This window comes from Peromyscus eremicus, chromosome 10 (genome assembly GCF_949786415.1).
Source record: "Peromyscus eremicus chromosome 10, PerEre_H2_v1, whole genome shotgun sequence".
Lineage (NCBI taxonomy): Eukaryota > Metazoa > Chordata > Mammalia > Rodentia > Cricetidae > Peromyscus > Peromyscus eremicus.
The window spans coordinates 7850157-7875395 of record NC_081426.1 but is presented as its reverse complement, the minus strand read 5'-3'; the positions used below and the strand labels follow the sequence as shown (position 1 = coordinate 7875395).

The window sequence follows — 25239 nt, the reverse complement described above, 5'->3', positions numbered from 1 at the left end:
TTAGAACCCATCATTATGAAACAGGTCTCATGAAGTTTGCATCCTCAATCAACAGGACTCATCTTTATGCTTGTTACAAGTCCTTCCTCTTCAGGCCTTACCCTGAACAGTTTTTCTGTGAATAAGACCCATCTTATGGTAAAGACTATAGGTGCTTTGCTAAAGAGCTGCACTTTGCAAGAGAGTTTCTATGTATGTCTAAATAACTGTCACATGGAAGCCCTTCCCAAAGGTTTACTATGTGTAAAGCTTGGTCAGACTCCAGAAGTTTTTGACACAGCATGGGCTAAAGTTGTGACCCAAGTTTCGTTCTTAGCCTCAGAAGGATCGTTTCCCTGTGATGCTTGCAGGGACCCCAACAGAAACCCTTGCATTAGGCTGTTTCTGTAAGAACACCACAGTGTGAGGAAACTAATACATAGTCTCAGTAACCAGACAACGCAGAGTAAGAAAAAAACAACTTACATGCATCAGATTAACAAAAAAATTAAAAAAAAATCAAGTACTGGGAAAACATAAGAAAAATGGGAAATGCTCACGTCTTGCTGGTGGATGGAAAACTGGAACACCTTTCCAGAGAATACCAGTTTAGCTTCTAAATTCAATAGGCACATGTGAAAGACCTTGTTCATTCTAAGACAGACCGAGGAGACCCAGTAAGCTCACAGGAAGACAAATATGCAGACCCCGGAGGAGAGAATGGCAAGGGTTTACGACGAGATGAGAAGGTGAACTACGGTATGTAGACACAATATAGGGATATCTGCTGGCCAAAAGCACACAAATAGGTTTGAAAACCCAATTTTATAAAAGTAATAAGCAGAATAAAATTTATACTGCAATATAATTTATATAAAACTTAAAAATTTCTAAACTTTTATCTAGCTTTTTAGGGAAGTATATCCAAAGTATGGAAGATATCTAGGAAAGACAAACCCTAAATACAGGTGAGAATGAGAAGTAGGGATGAAACTGTGTCACCAATGACGAAGAATAATCAATAAATTATGAGCAAAACCCAACACTTATTTGACGTGAGCAGAAACACTTAAGACTTAAAGACTCTCTTGAAATGTGATGTACAATACAAAATATGCTGAACTGCCACATGATTTATAAGTAACTAATTGGCTTTAAACAAAGTTTATTCTCCCAAGAGATAAACTAAGAAGCTACACAATATAAAATGACATTTCAAGGCAACACTAAGAAAATTTCTTGAGTTTTTGGCTTTATTTTTCGAGACAGGGTTTCTCCATGTAGTTTTGGTGCCTGTCCTGGATCTTGCTCTGTAGACCAGGCTGGCCTTGAACTCACAGAGATCCACCTGGCTCTGCCTCCCGAGTGCTGGGATTAAAGGTGTGCACCACCACTGCCCAGCTAATTTTTAGTTTTTGAGACAGGGTCTCTTCTTGTAGTCCTGGCTGTCCCGGAGGTCACTAAGCAGGCCAGGCTGGTCTTGAAAGCACAGATGTGCCTGCCTCTGCTACGATTAAAGATGTGTGCCACTACACTAAGCTTCAACTTGTTAAAAAAAAAAAAAGTTAGATTTTGCATTACCATGCCCAGCACTAATTTTAACTGTTTTTTACTATTTATGTCAATGTTTGTGTGCATGAGTTTCTATGCATCACATGCATGCAGTACCTGTGGAGGCCAGAAGAGGGCCTTGGATCTACTGGAGCTGGAGTTACAGTTGGATGTGGATGTGATGAACTGAGCCTAGATCTTCTGCAACAGTAAGTGCTTGACTGCTGAGTCACCTCTCTAGGCCCTAATTTAATTCTTAACTAAATACATGTGAACCTGAGGTTTTAGGCTGGAATACTCTGTGACATTCACAAAGGATGTAAGATGTTTAAGCGCATAAGGAAAAACTTAAAAAACAAAATTGTAACACCATTTTACTTTTTAATGTCCTTAAAAAAGGAAGCTCCAATAAAAAGCTGATGTGGCAACTATCTTCAATGCTATCAATGAAGAAACTGAAAACTAACGAGACTTAACACTTCCAGTGAGTAAGTAGTGTTCAGTCTGGAATGTAGGTCTTCAAACTCCATGACATTTTTATTTAGTTGGTGTGTGCATGTTTGTGACACAGTACAGCTGTGGAGGTCAGAGGGCAGCTTGCTCTGGTTGGTTCACTCTTCCCACATGGGTTCCGGGGACTGAACTCAGGAAGTCGGGCATGGTGGCAAGTATGCTTTTACCCACTAAGTCATTTCTTTCACTAGCCCAAGTCTTCCAAAATCTAAATTCAAGATTTTTTTTTATTTATTTAACTCACCTGTAGATAATTTTTCTACAAATGCAAACGTACTATTTTTCTTTAACTCAAAAAGAACAGAACAAGACTCACTGGCTTGTAGTAACATAACTATATACAATCACACACACACACACACACACACACACACACACACACACACACACGCAAACCCTGTAGACTATATTAACTCTGATTTGCAAGTGAACATTTATCTTGAAAAAAGAAATTAAGTTTAAAATATTTTTATTTTTCCAGTAAAAGTATTTTCACAGTCTATTAAAAATAAAAATTTAACTGTAACTTGTTCCTTTTTCCATTAAAGAAAACACAAAATAAACATCAGCTGTACTCAGGGAAGTGAATAATTGTGAAGCACTGACAGATTGGGTCAAGTCCCTGAAGAAGATCATGAAAACATAGTCCTTGTATCATTTTCTTTCCGAGCTGACAAACTACAGGGAAAAAATTGGAGGCTTCTTTTCTTACTGTAACTTGTGATTTAGTTAATTGAAAATGGAGTTTCTTGTGAGGTAGCACTACTTAAAGAAACCCCTAAATTAATACTATTGGAGCTGTGACCAGTATATTCCATCTTCTCTAAAAATTACTCTCAGTCTGCTGTGATTAAAAAAAAGGCTGCAAAACTTGTCTGCCTTTCTAGTCCTCCAACTGCTTTTATAAAATTTTAACAAATGGACACAAGTAGCTATCAGGTTAACACCGTAATCTAGTGTAGTCAGCAAATCATAAAGACCCTAAGAGAAACGCTTTGTCATTTATTTGCCTAAGCTCTCTTTCCTATACAGCTAACAGTCACAAATCCTATCTTAAAGCTCATCTTCTAAAGAAAAAAAAATCTGAATAGTGCCGACTCAACATTTCATTTCTATTTTATTACTATTATTTAATCTAGATGTCTAGAGTAACATTTAGACATGTGAGCAGTTAGACATCTGAAGACTGAACTTCATATTTGTTGTTTTGAGAGCTAGGGACACAGTTCAGTGGTAGAGTGGAAGGCCACCAACTCAGTGTCAGGAAACAGGCCTGAGATAAACAAGTACCATGAAGACTCACCTCTCTCGAGAGATAAAAGGACATGTCACTTATTATACTGTCATTTCAAACAGGCCTTCTCAAGAAGTCTAGTTCTTCTGTGCCTAGTACATATTGGGTTAGATATGGCTTAATATGAACTGCTCTAGATTTACTTATTTGATAAACACATCTGTATGAAAGGTAAACACACAAATCACTTATCAAAACCACAGTTTTCAGCAGTATTTGTAAATGTATTCTTGTGTATATTTATGACAGTATTAATTTGTAGTCTGTTCACAGCAAGGGTAAGAATCTTCCAATTTTGTGGGGAAACTGTATGAAACACACTAAATCATTAAGCCAAAAAAAAAAAAAAAAGTCAAATACTATATTTGAAATAGCAAGCGAATTATTTAGTCTCAGTAGTGAAAACTAAATCTAAAAGAAATCTACCCAGTGTGACACATTTTCAATGTTTAAAGTATATCCTGATTGTGGAATTTATAAAAATAATTTTCCTATGTTGAAGAAGAAAATTCATGAAGATTAAAAATCATTACTGCCAGAACTGATTGCATCACTAAGTGCACTATTAAAAGACTTACATCTTAGTTGGAGGAAAAGAAATAAACTGTATATATTCTGACGTTACTCAGGATGAAAACTAGTTACACTGTAAAGAGATTAAGAGACCCTCATTCTAGAACCATCTCCTTTAGAGTACTCCCAGTGACCTTCTAACAGTAAATTTTATAAATACTAAAAGATAATAGGATCAATTTTTTTGCAGGTAGAAACATTATCACCTAAAGTAAATCCAACACTGGACATAATACAGATCAGAAAGTTTTATTATTTAGTTTACTTAAAAGGTTATAAAAATTCAGCCTTTTCGCCTGTTCTTGTAAGTAGATGTTATCACTCAATTTTTGAAGACTTCAAATCAATTAACTCAGAACTTTAAAAAGCATTAATGATCCCTTCTGAGGCAACTTGTGTATTCCATTGTTCATCAAATTTACTGTTCCAATAAGCCTAGGGATTTAGATTGATGAAACTGACAACCATCACCATAATCTAAAAGCTAGGTGAAACAAATGTCCTCACGGTCCAATAAATGGCCAAGTGTAGCCAGATCACTAGACCAGCATGCTAGTGTGTGACTAAGTAACTTCTAGCAGCAAAATGCTTAGGACAGCCATGAGCAAATGCTTTCATTCAACTGCAAATTAATTTCTCTGTAAGAAATAATTTTTAAAAGTACTCTAAAGTATTGTTCACCTGCACGAAAACATGAAAGATATCAAAGATCTTGTTTCTCTCCATTTTTCTCTGTAGAATCAGGTGCACCTGGAACCTTATTAGTTTCAACAAAAACAGATTCAAAGGCAGCTTCCTGTTCATCCAAAGAGTTGGCAGTAGTGACTCCTTTAATTAATGTTGGGTTGGTAACAGACTGTTGCTGCTTGAGTATTTTACTGGATTCTCTTGTTTTTCTGCCTCTTCTTTTGCCCAGGATTTTGACATAATTTGCAGGTATCAGTCCTGTAGTGTGACCATCAAGACTAGCAAGAAGCCAACCACGCACTTTGGGCTGTCGCTCTGAAGAAAGAGAAAGACAGCTTTGTAACTATAATTTGGAGGCCAACAGAATATTAATGATAACTATTCTAAGCAAAATCCAAGTCTCACAGTGACATATGTAAACAAGTAGCATGTGCACGCACACTCAAAAGCCAACTCTAGCACATTTAACCGTTCTAGATCCATTTTTCTTTTAAACAAGAGAGGGAATCTCACAGTTGCCCAGGTTGGCAATCCTCCTGCTTTAGCCTCCCAAGCAGCAGGGATTATAGGCCTGTGCTAGTGTGCCTAGCTTCAGTTCCATCCTTACATTTATAGTAAAGTAATAAAGTATACTAAGTAGCAAAAACCAAGTGTTATAAAGTATACTTTATACTTACTAAACAGTCCTACCTTGAAGAACATTAAGTTTTTATCTGTTGCTTCATCCAGTGGGTAAGGAGAATCAGTTCTCTCAAAAACTGAAAATTAACATCAATGTTGACCTGGCATGATGCTATATACCTGTAAATACTCAGGAGGATGAGGCAGGGGGATGACAAGTTTGAGGCAGCATGGACTCAGACTTTGCTTGAAATAAACAAATCAACAAAAACCCATCAGTGTCTTTCATATTTTGAATCAGAATTAGAGAAATTAATACTTTAGTATTGTATACTGTGTAGGGATGAACAGAGTTACTTTAACACTGTATACTGTGTAGGGACAAACAGATTTGGAACTCAGGTGTTTTGATTTAGAAGAGAATCTATAGAGAAGTGTTGCTGGGACACCACTGTGGGGTATTTTCTCTGACTTTACTGTTTTTTGACACAGGGTCTCATGTCCATAATATCAGGAGGGGACTAGTTAGGAAGAGTAAGGTGGGTAAGCAAGGGTGGGAGGGAAAAACAGGGCAATGGGAGTGGAGGCACACTGCGGTTCTAGCCCTTGGAAGGCTGAGGGAGGAGGACAGCCATGAGTCTGAGGTCAGCCTGGGCTAATAGTGAGTTCCAGACCAGCCTGGGCTACTGTATGAGACCCTGTCTCAATCTCTTCCCTGCAAAAATCAACCAACCCCTCCCCCGCCCCCCCCAAACCTGACAAAAGCAAAATTCTGGTAACCATTTCCAAGTTAACTAGTAAGTAAAGTCATGTTGTCTCAGTTTCCAATACTACCTTTACAAGTATTAAAAATTCAAGATAATTACAACGTATTCATGATTTGTTACCTTTGAGGGCTAAATTTAGCATGTCACCAGCACGGAAAGAAATTTCTTCATCAGACGTGGCATTAAAATCATATTCTGCTCTAGCAACTACATGGTCATCCTCACCACTTGCCCAGTTGATGTTGTCTATAAACAAAATTAAGATTCGGTTAATAAAGTTTGCAACATGCAGATATTCTTTGGCTATGGCTTGTAAACTGTGTAACTTCATTTGCCAAGTGGACAGGTCTCCCTTCTTACCGGAAATCCCACAGCAAATACTGAGCTAAAAAAATGTTTATGAATATTTCCCTTTTCTTAAACTCCCCTACTTTCAGCCAGGGGCTGACGATTTTCTTCCTTTTCCCTGTACAGGGTTAGTAGTACACATTTTATGTCCTAAAGGCCAGGAGGGAAGTTTCCTGGAATATTATATAACAAGAAAGAAAAAGTAGTTTCATGGTTTTTTTGGGACAAAATTCAAAAAGTTTTTTCTTTTTTTAATCAGTGCATGTCTACCAAGAACAAAGGAATATTTGGGGGGAGGATAATATTTCAATTATTTTGGATTAAACTGCAAATATTCATTTGTGAACGCTAATTGGTAGTAAGACTTCATGGGCATCCAAGTTTGATTACATTCATTACTTGGGAGGTGGACAGATTGCGCTGTGAACCATGTTAATACACTGCTGACTAATCACTTCCAAATGACAAATAGTGGGAGCTCTTCAATTACACAGTTACAGAGACGATATTTCCTTTGCATTTGGAAGTCCAAAACTAATCCTGGCATTGTAGTTTGAAATTTGAAACCAGTAGGAGGGGGAAATCTCACTTATTTATTTCACACACATAATAATGGGTTTCATTATGATACTTTCATAAATTGCTGTAATGCACGTTGATATATACAACCCCATCCTCCTGTCCTTCCTATTGCTGCTGACCCCCTTGGTCTTCCAACTAATCTGTCTTCTATTTTCATTATGTACATGAGACTCTGCCACGTACGAAAACAAAAGACAAACAAGTCAAAGTCAGTATTTCCAACTTCTACTTAAAAAAAATCCTTTAAAAAGGTATTTTATTTATATGTATGTGTGTATGGGTATGAGTATGCCACACGTCTGTGGTTCCAGCAAGGCCAGAAGAGATCGCCTGTGAGTCAGTCACCAATGTAGGTGGTGGGAAATGAATTCGTTCTCTGGGGAAGGAGAAAGTGCTCTAAACTGCTGCACCCTCTCTCCTGTCCCCACTTCAGCTTTTGACACAACTTAATACAACGACAATTGTTTTATATATATATATATATATATATATCTCATAAGAACAGATGAAAGTTTACCACTGAAACTACTGGCTTAATAATATCTAATATTCTCTGTTGCTGAGTAAAACAATGAATAATCATACACTTAAAAAGCTTGTTCTTGAAAGATTTGTAAATTTTGTTTAACTAAACATTTTTAGACTCCACTTACATTTTTTTTTTTTTTTTTTTTTTTTTGGTTTTTCGAGACAGGGTTTCTCTGTGTAGCTTTGCGCCTTTCCTGGGACTCACTTGGTAGCCCAGGCTGGCCTCGAACTCACAGAGATCCGCCTGGCTCTGCCTCCCGAGTGCTGGGATTAAAGGCGTGCGCCACCAACGCCCAGCCCACTTACATTCTTATCATCAGTTGCAATATATCTTACTAGAGTATACCTCAGGCTGTAATAAATTATTGCTTCAATTTTGAAAATAGTCGTACTGTATATTTTATTCACAGTGGCCAACTATATCATTACCTCAAATTACCATTGCCTTCTCAAGCAACTGAGAAGTATCAGGATCTACTGGGTTATCACAAGCCAGAGAAAGCTACTCAAATAATTCGCCCTTTGCTTCTTTTGCGGGGTGCTGAGGTCTGACACCAGGTCCTTGCGCACGCTAAGAACCAGCTCTGCTACTAAACCACCCATACACACCAGCCTTCTTGTCTTGTTTTCAGTTGACATGTCATTCTGACACGTAAGAACCTGTTCTCATCGGCAGGCTAACAGTCTTAAGCAGACTTACTGTCTCTGATCAATTTCCTTGGCTGCTGCAATAATTATTATCAATAAAGATTTCCTCCACTGGCTAGCAAAGGAAAGCTTGGTAACGGTATTCATTTAACACAGCAATTGTGTCATTGTATAATAAACACAGTACTTTACCAACACTCACTGTACTGTGTCTTTAAAGTTTAACTCTCCAAGTTTACTCTTCCTTTTCACTTCTTGTGTGCTATGGATAAACTCATCATCATGAAATTAGTATGAGACACTGCTCAGATGTAGAGTACTAGCTTAGCATGCTTAAGGGTCTAGGTTTAATTCCCAACACCAGCACAGTGCCACCACCACACACACACACACACACACACACACACACAAATCCTTTAAAAAAAATACAAAGTCTTAGTTCTATTTCTGTGAAGAGACACCATGACAACTCCTTTTTTTAAAGATTTTTTTTTTTTTTTTTTTTTTTTCGAGACAGAGTTTCTCTGTGTAGCTTTGCGCCTTTCCTGGAACTCACTATGTAGACCAGGCTGGCCTTGAACTCACAGAGATCCACCTGGCTCTGCCTCCGAGTGCTGGGATTAAAGGCTTGTGCCACCACCGCCCCAGCTTAAAGGATTTTTTAAAAAGACTTATTTATTACATATAGTGTTCTGCCTGCACGTATGCCTGCATGCCAGAAGAGGGCATCAGATCTCATTATAGATGGTTGTGAGTCACCATGTGGTTGCTGGGAATTGAACTCAGGACCTCTGGAAGAGCAGCCAGTGCTCTTAACCTCTGAGCCATCTCTCCAGCCCAATGGCAACTTTATAAAGGAAAGCACTTAACTGGGGCTTGCTTACAGTTACAGAGGTTTAGCCCACTAGTCTCATGGTGGGGAGAGTATGGCAGCACGCAGGCAGATATGGTAACTGAGAGTTCTATATCTGGATCCGCAGGCAACAAAAAGAGAGCACCACTGGGCCTAGCTTGGGCTTTTGAAGCCTCAAAGCCCACCCCTAGTGACACACTTCCTCCAACAAGGCCACACCTACTCCAACAAGTTCACACCTCCTAATCCTTTCAAATAGTACCACTCCCTGGTGACTAAGTATTCAAATCTATGAGACTATGGGGCCATTCTCATTCAAACCACCATAATAGTGTAACAATATATGTGGCACTCTATATGCTGCCACAGCGTAACAGTTTTGGAGATTTGTAGTATACAGACCAGAAGCATGAAGCAATTACAGTGCCACATAAAATTTCTACAAGTCACTCTGCTGTTTCAACACAAAATCAGCCACAGCAATGTGTAAGTATAGCTATATTTCAATAAAACTTTATTAATATTGACATCTGAATTTCCTATAATCTTTACATGCCAAATTTCTTCTGATTTTTTAAAATGTGTGTTGTCTATGTGTTCATGTCAGAAAAAGCGTGTGTGACAGGGAAAGCAAGAGAGCGAGAGAGTGTGAGTGTGTGCGTGTGTGTGTGTGTGTGTGTGTGAAAGTGTGTGTGTGTGAGAGACAGAAAGAGTGTGTGTGAGAGAGACAGAGAGAAATAGTGTGTGTGAGTGTGAGAGAGAGAGAGAAATAGTGTGTGTGTGAGTGTGAGAGAGAGAGAGAGACAGAGAGAGACAGAGAGAGAGACAGAGACAGAGAGAGAATATGTGTGCGTGTAGGTCAGAGGTTGATGCTGGGCATCTTCCTCTATCACTTGTTTTTTGACACCACGTTTCTCCTTGAACTTGGCGCTCACAGACTGGATAGGCTGGCTGAGACTAGGTCCAGGGATCTAGCTGTCTCTACCCACCCCAGTGCTAGAGTCACACACACAAGGCTCTTGGGTGCTGGTGATCTAAACTTAAGCAAGTCCTCCTGTCTGTGCAGCAGGCCCGTTACTGATTCATCTATCTCCTCAGCCTGTCTTCTGATTTTACAAATATTCTTTCTTCTGGTTACTGAAAAGTATAAACAGTAGTCTTAAATTGCATGCCAACCGCAGTGGGAACTGAGAAGAGTTAGCAGAGGCCGGTTTGTGGAAATCTGCTCTAAGCAGTGGGAAATTGAATTATAAGAACCAAATTTCTTCAATTTTGCTTCTCAGAAATCCATCTATCTATCTATCTATCTATCTATCTATCTATCTATCTATCTATCTATCTGTCTGTCTGTCTGTCTGTCCATCCGTCCGTCCGTCCTACTTACCTACCTACCTCAGAAAAAGACATCCCCCTTCTTTTTTACCTGGTTCTTTGTGGCACATTTTTCTCCTCTTTCCTATAAAAAGGGTTCATTACTTAATTCCTCCACCAATCCCTAATCTATAATCACTCCATTCTTCCCTTTTTTTTGAGACTGGATCTTACTTTGTAGCTCCAGGTGGCATGGAACTTGCGGTCTGCCAAGCTGGCCTCTCTCAGTGTGAGATTATGTGGTATGGGCATCACCATGCCATTTAACCCCTTTCCTTTGGCCTAAAAACATCATGAGATCTAACTTCCTTCCCCCTCCTCTTTTTTTTTTTTTTTTTGAGTTCAGATCTTAATATAGATCCCTGGCTAGCCTGGAACTAGCTACATAGATCTTCCTGCCCTTATCTCTAAAGTACTGGGACTGAAGGCGTGTGCCACCGCAGCCCCCAGAGATCTAATTTCTTAACAGACAACGCAGGGCTAAGAACGCAGTTCACCGGCTGACTACTGTAAGTAAGGCCCCGAGTCCAGTCTGCATGGGGCGGAAACCAGGAAACTACTACACTGATCCTGTTGTTTGCCTCTCCTACTCATTGCTCACCTTCCCACCTCAAAAACTTTACCTTCCCTTCCACTTCACCACAAGTATGTTTTGGAGCTTGAGGTGCTCTAATTGCCAAATCTGATCTCTACCTAGTCCTTCATCTTACTATGGAGCAGTATTCACCAACCTTCTTGAAGGTTCTTCTTCTCACCTTTGCTTCTGGAATGCAGCAATAACATGGCTCTTCCTGTTCTAGGTGATTTCTATCTTGTCTTCTTTCCTTGAGTTCTCTAGTGCAGTGATACCCACTCACTAGTTCAACTATCACTTCTATGTGAACGACTCATAAATCTTATTTATTTCCTAAGATCGAGGTCTGCCTTTTTTCTCTCCTTCCTCCATGTAGGTAGGTCCAAGAGATTAATGTCAAGTTGTCAGGCTGGAGGCTAGCCATCTAAAAGCTCTCTGTCTGCTCTCCCCCAACCCCCCAGTGTGTGTGTGTGTGTGTGTGTGCATGCCTGTTGTCCACCCACCCCCACTTGCCTTTAAAAGTGCTTTCTGCAACCCATCACAGTGATTCATATCTGTAATCTAAGCATGTGGTAGGTCGAGGCAGGAGGATTGTTCCAAGTTTAAAGTCTGGGCTAGAGAATGAGACACACACACACACCCCCTTCTCAAACTCTGTCAAGTTCCACTTGAATGCCCAATGGTACATCAACTCAACATAAGCCCAACCACTGTTTTCCTCTTCTCCATTTCCTGCTAGTTGCTCTTACACTGCCCCAGGCACTCCGACTCCTTGCTGTTCATCTATCATGTTAGGTGTACTGCCCCTGAAATACCTTTGAAGTTCTACTGTTTGGAACTTGTCTCCAGTAGCTAGAGGGCTTCTTTGCTCACCTCTTTCAGGAAGGCCCTTCTTAAATATTTGAAGGACTACAGCCCCTCCCCACTCTTCTTTCCTCCATGATACCCCAATGTCCTCCTTGACTATTTCTCTTTCCTGCAGCACTTACTATTTTCTGGCTCACTACATGTTTTGTTTATCGCCTCCCACCAGACTGCCACAAAACATGCTTTATATCCATCTTCTATGATTATAACTGACCTGTATTAGGCATTTAGCGGATACCTGTTTAATAAAATATCCATAATAACTCAAGTTTAAAAGTCTATGACATTTTAATTCCTTCTTTGCCTTATCAACCAACCCACTGTATTTGTCCTGCTCCTCACATACCCTGATTTAGGTCTTCAATCTCTTTCATCCAATCTAACTTCTCAAATTAGTAAGTATTAAACCTTTTTTTTTTCTTTTTTTTTTTTTGAGACAGGGTTTCTCTGTGTAGTTTTAGAGCCTGTCCTGGATCTTACTCTGTAGACCAGGCTGGCCTCAAACTCAGAGATCCACCTGGCTCTGCCTCCCAAGTGCTGGGATTAAAGGCGTGCGCCACCACCGCCTGGCTAAACCTTTTTTAAAATGTGCCAAACAGGTTACTAGATACTAAACACGATCCAACCCTTTATAAATCTTACCATTTATTTAATTGCAATTTGCTTCAATCTGGATCTATCTCAAACTCTTTGGACAAACTGTTATTGCGCTCTCTCTCTCTCTCTCTCTCTCTCTCTCTCTCTCTCTCTCTCTCTCTCTCATGCTGGGCAACAGACCTAGGGCCTTACATATACATGTAAGCAAGTAAACACTTTAGCAGTGAGTTATACCTCCAATCCCCAGTCTGAACTCTTTAGAAAACTATTTATGTTACAAATGTTTAACACAAAAACTACCAATAAAAAAATCACCAATTCCTTACAAATGAAAATTAAGTTTCATAACAGCAATTAAGATCTTTCTCTCATCATTAGCCTTCAATCTACTTCTAATTATCCTTTCTTTCTGTGTATAAAGACAACTGTTGGCCAGGCCTCACATTTCCTGCCCATGTATTTTTGTTCAAGCTGTTCCACCTGCTTGTAGTTGCTTGATAGTCCTTTCTTCCTTTTTCTTTTTGGTGGTACTGTAGATTGGACCCTAGGCTGCATGTGTGCCAGTGAGCTACCTCCTCCTACAATAATTAAAAGCTATCAAAAAGCTAATTCAGCTGCCATTTCTTCCTCATTACCATGGCCAAAAACGTTGACTTCGCCCCTCCACTGTGGTTTTACAGTCAGACCCGGACTTGCTTCTGCTTCTGCCTTACTGTGCCCTATTTTTGCCTTATTAAAACTGCCTGATATTATCTTAACGACTCTCCTTCAACGATACTTTAGAAAAATAGGGATTATACCCTTTGGATCTTTATATATTTCCACAGCACCAAGTTCAGTACTCTGTAAACAAGTTAGGTTAGTGTGTACTATTAAACTGAATAAATAATCGGCAAGCCTGTCTTTGTTACATAAGTATTCCTCTTCTAGTTTTGAAGCTCTTAACTAAAAGTATAATTATATTAAAATACTAAATGCAACTGAATGATTTAACAAATCCATTTTTGACGTGTGAGACTGTTATATGGTTCTGAAGCTGGTATATATATATATATATATATATATATATATATATATATATATATATATTTTTTTTTTTTTGAGACAGGGTTTCTCTGTGTAACAGTCTTGGCTGCCCTAGAACTTGCTCTGTAGACCAGGCTGGCCTTGAACTCACAGAGATCTGCCTGTTTCTGCCTCCTGAATGCTGGGATTAAAGGTGTGCGCCATCATGCCCGGCTCATTTAATTATTCTTACCTGTTACTTCATCACTGTGTGTAGACAGAAGTTTCCAGATGAGATAAGGACCACCAAGGATAACAGCAAAGAACAGGAATATTGGCCAGGATTTCGCTGAGGTGGCTGCTTGGTCCTCGGCACCAAGGCAGGCCACAGTTCTTTCACTTTCTGCCCACAGGTCCTCATTCTCAGAGCCTCTCCTTAAACCCATCATCCACTGCAACCGTCTATACAGGTATCTTATAGTCCTAACCAATGCGAAGGCGGAAAACACCTTTGTAAAGTGTATTTTTAACCGGGAAAAGTGATTTGCTACATCCAAGACAGCCCTGAAACTGTTATAGACAGCTGAGAAGGTGGCGTCCATCATCATGCTGACAGAGGCAAATGCGTGCACAATGCTCTCAATGGACTGAAACGCGCCTCTGCTGCTTTCTTCGGCTTGCTGAACAAACCGACTGGGTGGAAGATCGTCTACATGGAGGCGGTTAAAGCCCAAACCGTTATATCCATAACTGTAAGGGCTATAGTTTCCATAAAATGAATTTCCATAGGCTCCGTATCCAGAAGAGAAAGAACTGTAAGCAGGTCTGAAAGTGTTGACGCTGCCGCTCCCCGTCTGCTGGGATGGCCTGGGAAGAATAGGTGGGGGCACTCTGGTAAGTGTTGGTTGTCCAGGTCTCGTCAGTAAAGTAGGGCCCAAGTCAGCAGATCTAAAACGCAAGAAAATTCTGGGTTACTTAAGCACAAAATAAATCTTTGTTTTGTTTTGTTTTTCGAGACAGGGTTTCTCTATGCAGTTTTGGTTCCTGTCCTGGATCTTGCTCTGTAGACCAGGCTGGCCTCCAACTCACAGAGATCCGCCTGGCTCTGCCTCCTGAGTGCTGGGGTTAAAGGTGTGCGCCACCACCGCCTGGCACAAAATAAATCTTTTGTTCAATAAGCAAGTTTTAATTATGGCTACTGTATTTTTCTGTTTGTTTTAGAAATTCCATTTCTTTTAAATTATATATAACTTGCTGTGAAAATTCCTTTTTTTAAAAAACTATATTTTTTATTAAAAAACTGTCTTTACTATATTAAGCTTAATTTAAAGTCTGTATGCTGGAGAGATAGCTCAGCAACTAAGAACTGTATATTTTTATTTAAAAAACTGTCTTTACCATTTTAAGCTTAATGACTTTAAAGTCTGTATGCTGGGTGCTGGAGAGATGGCTCAGCAGCTAAGAGCACTGGCTGCTTTTCCACAGGAGCTGATGTGGTTTCCAACACTTACACAACAGTTCACAACCACCTATAACTCTAATAACTGGAGTCACAGGGAACCAAACAGCCATTTCCGACCTCCATGGGCACCAGGTTTTAATGCTTTTCTATTGTGACATGCTTAAGTGCATCTAGTGTCCACAATACATTCTTATTTTCTATTACAACCAGCACAGTAAAGACGATTAAGCAAGCCTAGGACAGAAGGACAAATGTATAGTCTCCATGCTGTGCTTAGTTTCCTCCACTCAACCTTTTCTTTTGAAAAAATTTAAAAAGGAAAAAAAAAACTTGGCAGAATACACACATATTTTTAAAGTATATTCAGTAACTACTATCATCTTATATTTACTTTTTATCTCTTGTCCACAAATTCTTGAAACATCTGAAATTCTTCCAAACAACTTCTAAACTTGCTATATTACCCTTAAATATCTCAGAATACATTTCTCAAGAAAAATATATTTCAGACCAAATTATGCCACTAACACACCACTGAAAACTAAGTTTCATGTAATCTATTATTCAATTAATATTAAAACTAATCCATTTCCTAGAAATGTTTTAATAAACAGCTTTGAAATAAAATTCAGTTACCATCAGCTGACCCATTTAATATAATATTCAATGTGTGTGTGTTTTAATATTCCCAGTTATAACACCATTATATTTTATTTTGAAACACTTTCATTACCCCTGAAAGATATCCTGAATTCACAGGACAATGAGAACGAGGACAAATCGTAACAACACATATGAAAACATCACAGTGAAACCCATTGCTGTCATGCTAAGCTAGTTTTAAAACAGCTTGTGTTCACTAGCAGTCATTTCCACTTTCCCATCTCTAACCTTTGCTAAACACAAACTCACTTTGTCTCTATGACCTTGTCTATTCCAGATAGTTCATGTATAGTTGATTCTAGTTATTGAGGTGGTTATATCCTTAAAAGACTTATGAACTAATCCTATACCTACCTACTTACTAATCCTACTAATACCTAATCATTACTCCTGGAAGTAATACGAAGATTTAGGTTCCTATGGGCTTCAGGCCACTTTGTTAGTTTGAGATAGCCCATTCTGGCCTATAACTCACTGTGTAGCTGCTGGCCTCTCTAGTACAAGGACTAAAGGCATGTGTCACCATGCCTGTTATTCAAGCCATATTTCCATCAACCAATTAGTACATGTACTTGCTTTACATGCATTTCTGTTAAAGATATACTGTTAATGTATCAATGACTCACGGCTATCAGCACAATAACAAATCTAATACACATACTTTTCCTTTGTAAAGCCTATCACAGCCATTTTGTACTTTGGAATATTAGAGAGAACTACACTTGGGAGCCATTTTAAACAGTGAAATCAATTTGTTATTGTGAAAAACCCAGAACTAAACAGACTATGAAATGGGCATGTGTTCACAGGGTGAGAGCCGAAGTAAACTTGAACACTGTTTTACTCCACTGCAGCTGGGATGAAAGATCTCCACGTCTTATACATGCACACAAATGGCCGTCAAGTACTGATGCTGAGGTTATAAATGAACTTTGGTGGGTAGGCAAATCTGCAAATATGAAATCTACAAATAATGAAGGTCTACGGTAGTCTCACAGTACCTGTGTTTTGTAACTCGCTTCTTTCCCTTCAGCAGGTCTCCAGGCTTACCCCACTGGAGAATGTATGAGTTCAGATGAGCACCTCTTCCCCAAAATACCTCAAAGTACAAGTGTTTCAGATTGAGATTTTGGAACATGTGCATATATATAATGAGGTGTTGTGGGGATGGGATGCAAGTAAACAAATTGTATTTGTGTTTTGTACACGTTTATACTCATAACCTGGTGGTAATTTCATACGAAAGTTTTAGTATGCCTGCATCTGTTTCTGAGACAAATTCTTGCAATGCTGGATGGCCTAGAACTGGCTATGTAGCCCAGGCGGGCCTTGAACTCACGGCATTGAACTTACTCTCATGTGAGTATACCTATTTAATTTTTAATTAATTTACTTTTTGAGACAAGATCTCACTATTTACTACAGGTTGGCTTAGGACTTGTCTAGATTGACTTCAAACTCATGGTCCCTCTGTTTCAGCCTCCCAAGTGCTGGAATTACAGGTATATGTTACATTTAACCTCAGCTTATCACCTGATGTCAGCTGTGAAAACTTTCTACTTGTGGCATTATGTCATTCCTCACGAAGTTTCAGATTCTGGAGCATTCATTACTGATTATGTCCAAAGCATGTTTATTCATGTGTATCGGTTGGGGGACATCTGGGCTGTTTCCATGCTTTGACTATTTTGAGTAATGCCACTAATGAAGACTTATACACAAGATTTATAAGACACTTTTGTATCTCTTGAGTCTATACCTATAGTGAATTGCTGGGTTGTATACTAAATATTATGTCTTACCTTTGCAGGAAGTGCCAGACTAGTTTCCAAAGCAACCATACCATAACTTTACATTCCCACCAGCAGTGTTTGAAGATTATGGATTCCCCACATTCTTGTTAGTGGCATTTTTAAGTAGTCAACGTAATGGCAAGGAGTAACATCTCACTGTGGTTCTTCTGCTTGTTTTAAGACAGGGTCTCATGTAGCCCAGGCTGGCTTCAAACTTGTTACCAAACCAAGGATGACTCTGAACTTCTGCTCTGGCTTCAACCTCCCACGCGCTGGATTACAGGCATGTGCCACCTCACCCAGCTCCCTGGGGCTTTGATTTGCATCTCTGAAGGGTAATAATATTAGGCATCTTTTTATGTCCTTTTGGCCACTTTAAAATCTTACCAGTAGAATCAGCTACATACTTTACTCACTTCCATTTTTTAATTTACTTGTTTTGTGTGTGAATAGCACATGCTATGATGTGCACATGGAGGTCCGAGGACAGCTTGTGGGCATTATGTTCTCTTTTCCTCCATGTGGATCCCAGGATGCGGCTGAAGCAATCAGCCTTGATGAGAGGCATGTTACCCATTAAGTTACCTCAACAGTTTACTTTCTTCACATTACATGAGCTTTTATCAGTCTTTTTAGTATTTATCTTTATTACTGAGTTGAAAGAGTCAAATGTCTTTAAAAAACGTTCATTTTTACTTTATGTGGATGGATGTTTTGTCTGTCTGTCTGTATATGTACTATGTGCATTCAGTGCCCACAGAGGCCAGAAGAGGGTGTTGAGTCCCTTGAAACTAGAGTTACAGAGGGTTATGACTTGCCATGCAGGTGCTAGGCACCAAGCCTGGGTCCTCTACAAAAGCTCTACATCAAGTGCTCTTAAGTGCTGAGCCATCTCTCCAGCTACCTTGAAATGTCTTTTAAAACTGTTTTTTGAATACAAAATTTAATTAGTTTACAGATTGTATCTGGCTTTTTCTTTCCATTCTATTCTAAAGTAGGACAATCAGGGCTGGCAAGGTAGCTCAGTGCATAAAAATGTTGCCTTGCAAGCCTGATCATGTCAGTTAGATGCTAAAACCACACTGGGAGAAAACTGACTCCCAAAAGTAGTACTCTGATCTCCACATATGGGCTTGGATGCGTGCTTCCTCACTCACACATGATCCTTGTTTATATCAAACATTTCACGTCTAATTACAAAATGGTAGTATCTGATGCCTGGATAAAGCTTTAACTTAACATTATAAACAAGTTGCTAGAAATCTTACTTAGAAAGCAAACAAACAACTGAATCCAATATTTAAGAAGGAAATAAAACTTGAGAAGGGCCAAACAGCAAGCCACACACTGTAGGCTCTGACAAAGCAGTTCTGCTCCAAAGCAAAAGCGTAGGAGCAAAGCTGACGCACTAAGATTTAATACAGATAAACACAGTACACTTGGAGAACAAAACACAGACGGGACACCATGAGCTACAGGCCTGCTGACTTCTGTGTCAGGAACCACAAGCACAGTGAGTCAGGAAACCAGGAATAACAAAGTGAAAACTAGTTCACTGAGGCTAAGGGTCAGGTCCTTGGTGCCAAAAAAGATACTATAGAATCTGCTGTCCATCTTTCTTTCCTTTTTTTTTTTTTTTTTTTTTTTAAAGAAAGTTACGTACCTTCCCAGAACAACACAGGCGATTGCCATTATTCTTGGTCGCCTTCTAGAACTAGATAGTAAAATCTTATTGCTAAAGAGCAGCACACTTTGGTTGCAGAATATGTAGAAATCAAGCTGGAACTGACTGAAAAACTTTTCCCTGCTCACTAGCTTCTGTGCCACATGATGTTATGCAGGTCATGGGGTGAGGGTGGGGGGAGAAAACCCATCAGTGGTATTACCCAGCAGTGACCCTGGGATGCTACAATACTAACCTGCCAGGCAAGATATATCCAGTAATAAAACAACAGCAAGGAGTAACCAATCACTTTTGGATTGGATTAGAGGCCTTAGAGGCCTGCTACACAGGAAGGAATTCATGTCTGGTGCTAAAAATCTGGTCAAAAGCCCATGGCTAGTCAGATCAAAGGCCTGGGGAGAGGGGGGGAGCAGACACACAGACACACACCTGATACTGTTGGCTTTGCTAAATAGACACATTGTAAACTACCCTCTAAACATTTGTGTCTATACACATAGGGCTGCCCCTCCTCAGCCAGAGAAGCTTGTCTCTGCAGTGGTCAAGAGCAGAGACTCTGAACTGGTCCAAGTGAGAATAAGTGACTATGGATTGCTTAGCCCTAAATAGGACATCTCTATTCTCTATCAACCCTTGCTCTACAAACTTAGGAAACACTGGGGAAGAGGAGGCGGGGAGAAATGTGCGAGCCAAGGATGGAGAGGAGTGCCGTGAAATGCTGTCCTCCAGACCTGCCATGGCCTCACAACTCAGGAACCCATCATAGCTGTGTCAACCTGCCCAAGATGAGCCAACAGTATCAGCCACATTCCAACAGGCAGGGCTCAGCTGGTCACAAAAGAGACACGGAGAGATGGGGTGTGTTGGAGGTGCCCGGAGGGAGCGGGAGGTGCAGACTATCAGATACATAGTACTGTTTCTATGTAAGAAAATGTCGGAAATAAACACAAAGAAGCCCAGGAAGCAAAGTAACTTCACAGTCAGTGTATAATGTCTAGTCCACTGTTTTTACACCTGGTTCTTATGGGGATTGGGTGCCAGAGGTGCACACAGGTAGAAGCAGGAAAACTACCTGCAGAGAGAGAAAACATGTGCAAGAAAGGAATTCTAAAATTCCTATTTTAGAGATGCCATAAACATGAAGTAAAAAAAGAAAACAAAAGAAAAGCTAAGATACCAGGTTAACAAAAATCAGTAATGAAAATAAAGTTAAAGGAAAAAACAATTTAACAGCCCAAAGCAAAGATTCTAGATATTTAAGACAATCAGTGACACAAGAGTACTATCTATTTTAAAAAAGTCAGATGAGCTGGGCACGGCGGTGCACACCTTTGATACCAGCACTGGGAGGCAGAGACTGGTGCATCTCTGAGTTTGAGGCCAGTCTTCACAGCAAGTTCCAGGCCTGCCAAGGAAGAACCTTGTCTCAAAAAAACCAAAGGAAACAGATGAAATAAAAACCATGTAAATGTGAAGAAATGTATTGGGAATCTTAGACATGATGCCACAGCTTTACAGAATGCCTTGTAAGTAAACACAAGAAGAAGACCAGTTGTTGTAAATTGAGGGGAGAGGAAGACCTGAGAACTGTAGCTAAGGGTAGACTGTGTAATCAGACTTAATTAGAAGCAACTAACTAGAAAAGCCGGTTGAAGAGGGTCACAAATGAAAAATATATTTGCTTAAATATTTTTACATTTATAATATAAATATATTAGAGAATAAGGTACTGAGAATTTTAAAGTCAAGATCTAAGAAGAAAAACAAATTCAGAGTTTAACATTTTCCGGTTTTCTCTAGGGCCGGCTGCTAATCCAGGAAGAGATGTGGTGGAAACTGGTTAGTGCTGTTTAAGACAATACGTGGGACAAGAAGTAAAGGACACAAAGCGGTGTGCAGAGTCCTAAGCAGGAGGGTAAACCATCACAGCTCAGACTGGGGCCTTACAGGAAAAAGACTGAGAGGAAATAAACCAGCCTTGGTCTAAACACCGCTCTTCAAACCAGCTCGATCCTTGATTGGATAAAGTAACCCTAGATTGCTACGGCAACCCTGACAATTGGTCAGAAATAAGTCTCTGGAGGAAGACACAGTTCCTAGGTCTCAAATCATCTTAAATACCTGTATGCAAGGTTCAGCTCCCATTTACAAAATAATGGGCCAGTATGATGACAAAATTATATATTTTTTAAAAAAGCAACATAAGACAATACAAAGAATTCCTATCTATAGGGAAATCCTGAAAATGGAAATTTTAAACTATGCTTAGTATATTAAAAACAAAAAAAGATGAGGATTTCTTAGCAAATCATAGAAGACATAAAGTTGGACCCAAAGGAAATCATAAACAACCCCCAAACCTTTCAATCTATGAACTCAATGACTGGTTTAACAGGATACAGGATACATAGGAAATGAAGGCCTAGGGCTGGGGAGATGGCTGAGTGGGAAGGAAGTCCTTGCTGTGTAAGTATGAGGACCGCAGTTTGGATCCTTAGCACGTAGGTTCCTGTAATCCCAGAGATGGGGAAACAGGAGGTTCCCAGGCTCTTCTGGGCCAGCAGTCTAGCCTAATGGACTAGCTCCAGGTTCAGTGAAGAGTCCCGGTCTCAAAAAATAAGGTGGAGAGTCATAGAGTAAGACTCCTGAGGTTGACCTCTGGCCTCTAGACACACACACACACACACACACACACACACACACACACACAGAGAGACAGAGAGACACACACACACAGACACACATAAATAATCCAGTACTTGGGAGACTGAGGCAAGAGGATCTTGAGTTTGAAGTCAGCCTAGGCAATTTATTAAGACCGTCTCAAAAAGACAAAAACATAAGAAATAAAAATAAAAAGAGGGAGTATATAAAGGGACAACAAAGCCAGGTGTGGTGGCACTCTGTGAGTTCAAGGCCAGCCTGGTCTACAGAGCAAGTTCCAGGGTAGCCACAGTGGTTACACAGAGAAACCTTGTCTCAAAAAAATCAGGCGGGGTGGGAGGCGGGAGGTGGGGAAGGCAAGCAGAAGCAATATTCTAAGAAAAAAAAAATGGGTGAAATTTTTCTTAAATTCATTAAGTCAGACCTAAGTATTCCTAGGACTCCAACCCAGAATAATACAAAGACAACCATACAGAGACCTAAAACAGTTTATTGCTGAAAACAATCAGAAAACTAGTGAACGCAGACAGCAGGGGACATATGCTTAGGCAAGAATAAGACAAGGATGATTGAAATGATCAAAAAGAACTAACAGAAAACAAAAAGCCAGGAAAAAAGGAGGTCTCCTGATGTCAAGACAGGTGATCTCCAGATTTCTTGCTAACCAGAGAGTAGGCATTTTTACAGTTCAAGGCACATTAAAAGCCTGGTGGTGGCGCCCACCCTTAATCCCAGCATGAGAGACAGAGGCACTGGAAGAGTTCGAGGCCAGCCTGGTCTACAGAGCAAGTTCCAGGACAGACAGGGCTACACAGAGAAACCCTGCCTCAAAGGAAAAGTTAGAAAGAAAGATAATGCTTCTTGTACGAGAAATATTTTCTGATACAATGTTTAATGCAGAGGTTCTCAACCTGTGGGCCATGACCCCTTTCCCAAAAAAAATACTTATGATTTCCAACAGCAGCAAAATTATATTTATGAGCCGGGCGGTGGTGGCGCACGCCTTTAATCCCAGCACTCGGGAGGCGGATCTCTGTGAGTTCGAGGCCAGCCTGGGCTACCAAGTGAGTTCCAGGACAGGCACAAAGCTACACAGAAAAACCCTGTCTCGAAAAACCAAAAAAATAAAAAAATAATAAAAAAAATAAAATAAAAATTATATTTATGAAGTAGTAATGAAAATAACTTTATACTTGGAGGTCACCACAACATAAGGAACCATATTAAAGGGTCAGAGCATCAGGAAGGTTGAGAACCACTGGTTTAATAGATGGGATAGTGTTCAAGCAATACAAGGTGATTGTAAGTCCCAACACTTGGGAAGCTTAGGAGGAAGCCCACCGGGATCCAAGGCCAGCCTGGGCCCCATAAGCAAGACACTTGTCTGGGAAGAAAGATAGAAGGAAGAAATTGAATAAATGAACTCTTAAACACTCTGGCTACTGAATACTGTAGCTACTGACATGGATGGAAAAAATACAGATATATGCATATAATTATGTTAAAGAGGGTCTAGGCATATAAAACCTTAAAGAGAAAACCATCTACCTATAAAGGGATAGAATGGAAAGTTTTCAATACATTTTTTTCAATGCAAAATTTTCTCAAGTTATAAAACAGATATAAAGACAAAAAGTATAATCTTTAAATTCAATTTCACATAGGAATATAAATAAAGACCTTAAAATAATACAGAATTCAGGGCAGTACATTAAAAAAAAGGAAGCTAGGCAGATTCACTTAAAAATGCAAGATAAGTTCAACATTATTGGAATAACCCGTATTTGCATACTGAAAGTAAAAGTAAGTAGATACAGAAAAGACAATCATAAAATTTACTGCTTTACACACACACACACCCCAAACAAAAAACCCCAAACTCCTATCTTAGGTGATAGGCGTTTGACAGGGTAGCTATCTAAGGCAAAAGAACACACTTAGACGCACTCTAATGAAAGTACCAATACAAGTGTTGCTCTGGCTTAATAAATACATACGGTTTGCCACTTTATTTGAATCTATTAGTTACTGTGTCCAAGTGTTTACGCACTTGTTGGGGTTGGGGTACCCACCATCCCCACATTTCCCCAGAGTACTCTTGAGTAGGACCAGCAGAAAATATTAGTTAGAAGGATAGAGGGGGGAGAAACGGAAAATACAGGACAGCCTGGAGAGGGCCTGACTGGCTCTGCCCTAGAGTATTTAAAGGAATGCCAAGGGGTGGAGCAAAATACACCCCCCTCCCCCCAGCACAGCCAAGTGCAGATCTCAGACACCTGCACCCAGGCCCAGTGGTCCAACCATGCTCTCTATGCGGACCTGCAGGGTAAAGCCACTAGGAAACCTAAAAATGGGCTCCCACACGCAATTTTTAAAAGATCACCAGATTCCGCAACAGCAGAGAAGAGCTCCAATATACTGAGATTTTTTTTTTTTTTTTTTCTCGAGACAGGGTTTCTGTATGTAGCTTTGCGCCTTTCCTGGAACTCACTTGGTAGCCCAGGCTGGCCTCGAACTCACAGAGATCCACCTGGCTCTGCCTCCCAAGTGCTGGGATTAAAGGCGTGCGCCACCACCGCCCGGCCTATACTGAGATTTTGACATGTCAGAAAAGAACATACAAATGGGCCCTGGAATCACGTCGCCTGGATTAAGATGTCTATCTATGCAAAAGAAAACATAGGTTCGTGAAACTCTAATTCTGTTGCAAACCTTTAAAAGTTGCAGACGCATTTGTTACTGATTCAAATCACAGCATATAAAAACTTTACAGGCCGTAGACAGACAGACAGACACACACACGCACACACAATCTGGCACACAAAGGCCACCCGCAGATTTAGAATTCTTGTTTTAAGAGTTGTTCTTTCAACTCTCAACCCGAAACGTTAACCGAGTTACGCTGGACAAGAAGGCCAAGGGTATAAGCTTGGGTTCTAGGTTGCGTAAAAGTGACCTTTGGGGCGTTCAACCAAGTTCTGGAGAGGCTGTAAACAGCCTTTCCAATGACTTTTGCTCCCAATCCTCGTCCAGGCAGGGCCGGCGTCGCGCTCGGCCACAGACCCAAGCTCGAAGCTTTGAAGACCGGTCAGGCTGTCGCGACCCCCCCGTCCCGCAAATAAAAAGCCGCCGCTTTTCTTTCAAGCACCGGCACCCGTGAAGCCCGCAGGGCGCCCCGGGGAGACCTCGCGGCGGCTGCACAGCCAGCAGATGTCAGCCTCGGAGAGCCGCTCGGCGCTCGTCCGGGCCGGCGGCCGGCAGGCGATGCCTCCCCCCATAACGGCTTCAACCGCCTCCTGCCAGGTCCCCGCCCCGGCCGCAACTCGCGTCCCAAAGGTTTCGCACTCACTGGAAAGTGGGGCCGGGGCCTGGGCCCGGGCCGGAGCCGGCCCCGGGAATGCGGCGGGTCTCCCAGGGTTTCGGGGGCGGCGGCGGCTGGGACGCCATCTCTCCGCCTGCTCCGTCCGCTACGGCTCAGGGCCGCGACTGCGCCGGCTAGGCGAAGGCTCGCCTCGTTTGCCAGGCGCGACGGGAAGAGCGCCGAGCCCTCCACCCCGCCCACGCCTGACGTCAGGCCAAGGATTGTGGTCCGCTTAAGCTGAGATGAGAGGGAGG

At 40.7% G+C, this 25239-nt stretch overlaps 2 protein-coding genes across 3 annotated transcripts in view; one reads left to right on the top strand and one right to left on the bottom strand.

Moving 5' to 3' along the window:
- Positions 1–4143: 4143 nt before the first annotated feature.
- On the bottom strand, positions 4144–25158 carry Pex13 (peroxisomal biogenesis factor 13). The gene is made up of 4 exons (XM_059275292.1): positions 24974–25158; positions 13612–14306; positions 6106–6231; positions 4144–4912 (listed from the first exon to the last, which is right to left on the bottom strand). Exons 1-4 carry the CDS (start codon positions 25069–25071, stop codon positions 4614–4616), a joined length of 1218 nt encoding a protein of 405 aa, XP_059131275.1. The 5' UTR covers positions 25072–25158; the 3' UTR covers positions 4144–4613.
- The window catches only part of Pus10 (pseudouridine synthase 10), a 77347-nt gene continuing 76625 nt past the window's right edge, over positions 24518–25239 (top strand). Inside the window, exon 1 of one of the 2 annotated variants that reach the window (XM_059275288.1) lies at positions 24518–24960. The gene's annotated coding sequence lies outside the window, so the exon portion shown is untranslated. Of the gene's footprint in view, positions 25212–25239 lie in introns of both variants that reach the window. The other variant, XM_059275287.1, reaches the window with a different exon arrangement.

Excerpts from the sequence above, each read along its gene's own strand:
- Pex13 (XM_059275292.1), bottom strand. The coding sequence starts at position 25,071 with ATGGCGTCCCAGCCGCCGCCGCCCCCGAAACCCTGGGAGACCCGCCGC. Across the intron at positions 14,307-24,973 it reads GGCCCCGGCCCCACTTTCCA|ATCTGCTGACTTGGGCCCTA; the intron begins GTGAGTGCGAAA and ends CTTGCGTTTTAG. Across the intron at positions 6,232-13,611 it reads ACACAGTGATGAAGTAACAG|ACAACATCAACTGGGCAAGT; the intron begins GTAAGAATAATT and ends TTTTGTTTATAG.